Below are 3,734 nucleotides of genomic sequence, written 5' to 3'. Positions count from 1 at the left end.
AATTCTTGTAAGCTCCAGCAATGTTTGGGAGGAATATTCTTTCTTCAGAGGATCAATATATTAGGATAATTAAGAATATAGCCTTTGTGGTCTATCCAGCCATTAATTCAAATCTTGGATGTAGCATTTCAACAGATTCATTCTTTCAAGGTTCCTAGATCCCTACACCCCGATATTCTTACTGAATTTATTCCAGACACTCAAAATGTGGGGTAAAACTAGTATATTCCTTACTAGACTGATGACAGGATTAACCACTTATCCAGAGCAACTTCTTGGGCACGTTCAGAAACTGGTGACCTTTCCACACATGGTAGCTGACCTCTCCCTCTTCCCCACTCTAGGCACAGCCTCCATGCAGGGAGCCAATTACTCAGAAGTTACTGAATTCATCCTCATTGGCTTCTCCACCTTCCCCCACCTTCAGATGATGTTCTTCCTGCTGTTCCTGCTGATGTACCTGTTCACGCTGCTGGGTAACCTGCTTATCATGGTAACCATCTGGAGTGAACACAGCCTGCACACACCCATGTACCTCTTCCTGTGTGCCCTCTCCATCTCTGAGATCCTCTACACTTTTGCCATCATCCCACGCATGCTGGCTGACCTGCTCTCCATCCATCACTCCATCACTTTCTTGGCCTGTGCAAACCAGATGTTCTTCTCCTTCACATTCGGCTTCACTCACTCATTTCTACTCACTATCATGGGCTATGACCGCTACGTGGCCATCTGCCACCCCCTGCGCTATAACATGCTCATGAGCCCCCAGGGCTGTGCCTGCCTGGTAGCCTGGTCCTGGGCTGGTGGCTCAATCATGGGAATGGTGGTGACAACAGCCATTTTCCACCTTACCTTCTGTGGACCTAATGAGATCCACCATTTTGCTTGCCATGTGCCACCTCTCTTGAAGTTGGCCTGTGGAAATGGCGTACCAGTAGTAGCCAAGAGTGTGGGTCTAGTGTGTATCATGGCCCTGCTTGGCTGCTTTCTCCTCATACTACTCTCCTATATCTTCATTGTAGCCACCATCTTGAATATCCCATCAGTTGAGGGTCGACACAAAGCCTTCTCCACCTGTGCATCCCACCTCACTGTGGTGGTTGTGCACTATGGCTTTGCCTCTGTCATCTACCTCAAGCCCAAGGGTCCTCAGTCTCTGGAGGGTGACACCTTGATGGGCATTACATATACAGTCCTCACTCCATTCCTCAGCCCCATCATCTTCAGTCTTAGGAACAAGGAGCTGAAAAATGCAATGAAAAAGACTTTCCTCAGCAAATTCTACCCAGAAAAAATGTAATGATCTGAGATAAACTACTTGGGAAAAACCAGGTTGGGTAACCAAATTCTATTAGAAATGACACCTCTGTTAGAAATGAGCATATACTAAGTTATGTTTGATGCTTTAAGGTTTATAGCAACATTTGTTGACTACCCACAAATGTTTTCACATGATTAATCAACATCAGAGATTTATTTGGAAAATAGGGATATATGAAATAATAACCCAGAAAATAATAATTGATTATTTCTACCTGCAGCAGGACACATTCTCAATTAGCTACAAACCTGGAATCTGTTTTCCTCCTGCTGAAACTCAAGGCCATCTACTACTGCCAACAATACATACCCATAAAGGAAAAAAATAGAAGACTTCATGCCCTACTTTCTTTTTTTCTTTTTTTGACAGGCAGAGTGGACAGTAAGAGAGAGAGACCGAGAGAAAGGTCTTCCTTTGCCATTGCCGTTGGTTCACCCTCCAATGGCCGCTGCGGCCGGCGTGCTGCAGCCGGCGCACCATGCTGATCCGATGGCAGGAGCCAGGTACTTATCCTGGTCTCCCATGGGGTGCAGGGCCCAAGGACTTGGTTCATCTTCCACTGTTTTCCCAGGCTATATCAGAGAGCTGGATCAGAAGTGGAGCACCTGGGACTCGAACCAGCACCCATATGGGATGCCAGCACTGCAGGTGGTGACTTTACCCACTACACCACTGCACCAGCCCTTCACTCTCTTCTTAAAATAGGTCTAGTAGGTCCTAACAGCAAGGAAACTGATCTTTCTCCAAACATCCTAACATCCTTATAAAATTTTCTGGCACAGGAGGGCAAGTGAAATTTATTATATAGTGGACGATACATCCTTGGAATAGTGATGGAATGTTTCTATAACTCATAATCTTTTGTTACTATAAAATAAGGTTTATTCTTTTTTTCAAAGATTTATTTTATTTATTTGAAATACAGAGTTACAGAGAGAGGAAGAGACAGAGAGAGAGGTCTTCCATATGCTGGTTCACTCCCCAGATGGCATCAACAACTGGAGCTGCACTGATCTGAAGACAGGAGCCAGGAGCTTCTTTCAGGTCTCCCATGAGGGTGCAGGGGCCCAAGTACTTGGACCATCTTCTACTGCTATCCCAGGCCATAGCAGAGACCTGAATTGGAAGAGGAGTAGCTGGGACTAGAACCAGCGCCCATATGGGATTCTGGTGCTTCAGGCCAGGGCTTTAACCTGCTGTGCCACAGCTCCAGCCCATAAGATTTATTCTTATAAGGATTCCCCAGTAATTTCTAAGCCTTGAGCTAAAGCATTCCCCTTCCCAAGCACCAAAGCTAATTTTGGAAAGAATGTAAGTTAAACTGTTGAATTTTCTTAATGAAAAATCAACCTGGCCTCTAGTCCCACTGGCACCTAATGTAGAAACTAGTTGGGTTCACATTTTAGGTCAAACACTGGGTTCTCATGCTACCTTTTTGTGTTCTTTGAGCTACTTAGTTCATGAGCTCATGACATTTGATCACCTCCCTCAATATCACACCTAATGCCAATATTGTACTTGAAACATAAAAGAAATTCTTAAGAAATATTTCTAAGATGGACAAATTTAAACTCCACATGTTATGGATTGAAGAGAATTTGGCTACCCAAAATCTTAAAGACATTAGTAGTTAGTGGATTAATGCTAATGGTTAATCAATTAGGGTGAAGACTTGATCTAGTTGCAGTGGTTAAGAAGTGGGTCTAATGGAAGGTCTATAAGTGACTGGGGGCTTTCCCTTTAAAGGTAACCTCATGAGCATGCTAGTTGTTTAAGCTGAAAATGCCCTAGTTTCTCTATCGGCTTTCTGGATCACCACGTGTTCATTCATCCACATTGACTCCACCATTACCAGCCTCCACCAGATGACAGATTAATGGGGCTACTTGATCTTGACCTTTTTTTAAGATTTATTTATTTATTTGAAAGAGTTACAGAGAGAGAGAGAGAGAGGAGAGGCAGAGAAAGAGAGAGAGGAAGAGAAAGAGAGAAAGAGAGAGAGAGGTCTTCCATCCGCTGGTTCACCCCCCAAATGGCCGCAATGGCTGGAGCTGCGCCCATTTGAATCCTTGAGCCAGGAGTTTCTTCTGGTTCTCCTCTGCAGGTGCAGGGGCCCAAGGCCTTGGGCCATCTTCTACTGCTTTCCCAGGCCATAGCAGAGAGCTGGAGCAAAAGTGGAGCAGCCGGGTCTCAAACTGGCGCCCATTTGGGATGCTGGTGCTTCAGGCCAGGGCATTAACCCGCTGCACCACAGCGCCAGCTCCAATCTTTGAATCTCCCAACTGCAAACCAAACTTTTCTTTCCCAAGAGGCCCCTCTCATGTATTTCATTTACAGTAGCAATATGGGAACTAATACATCATAATATTGAAGCCAAAATGTTGAATCTTGTTGACATCCAGAGAAGTGG

The 3,734-nt window shown here is 44.8% G+C and overlaps 1 protein-coding gene across 1 annotated transcript; it reads left to right on the top strand.

The window, feature by feature from the left end:
• The first annotated feature begins 355 nt into the window (after nt 1-355).
• LOC100347199 (olfactory receptor 10H1) lies at nt 356-1,303 on the top strand. Its single transcript, XM_002723150.4, has one exon. The coding sequence runs from the start codon at nt 356-358 to the stop codon at nt 1,301-1,303; it is 948 nt and encodes a 315-aa protein (XP_002723196.1).
• Nucleotides 1,304-3,734: the final 2,431 nt, after the last annotated feature.

Source organism: Oryctolagus cuniculus, chromosome 16 (genome assembly GCF_964237555.1).
Source record: "Oryctolagus cuniculus chromosome 16, mOryCun1.1, whole genome shotgun sequence".
NCBI classification, from domain to species: Eukaryota; Metazoa; Chordata; class Mammalia; order Lagomorpha; family Leporidae; genus Oryctolagus; species Oryctolagus cuniculus.
Note: the sequence above shows the minus strand (reverse complement) of the source record. Positions and strands in the feature narration are given on the sequence as shown.

Bases quoted from the DNA above. Each gene is read 5' to 3' on its own strand.
- LOC100347199 (XM_002723150.4), top strand. From the start codon at position 356: ATGCAGGGAGCCAATTACTCAGAAGTTACTGAATTCATCCTCATTGGC.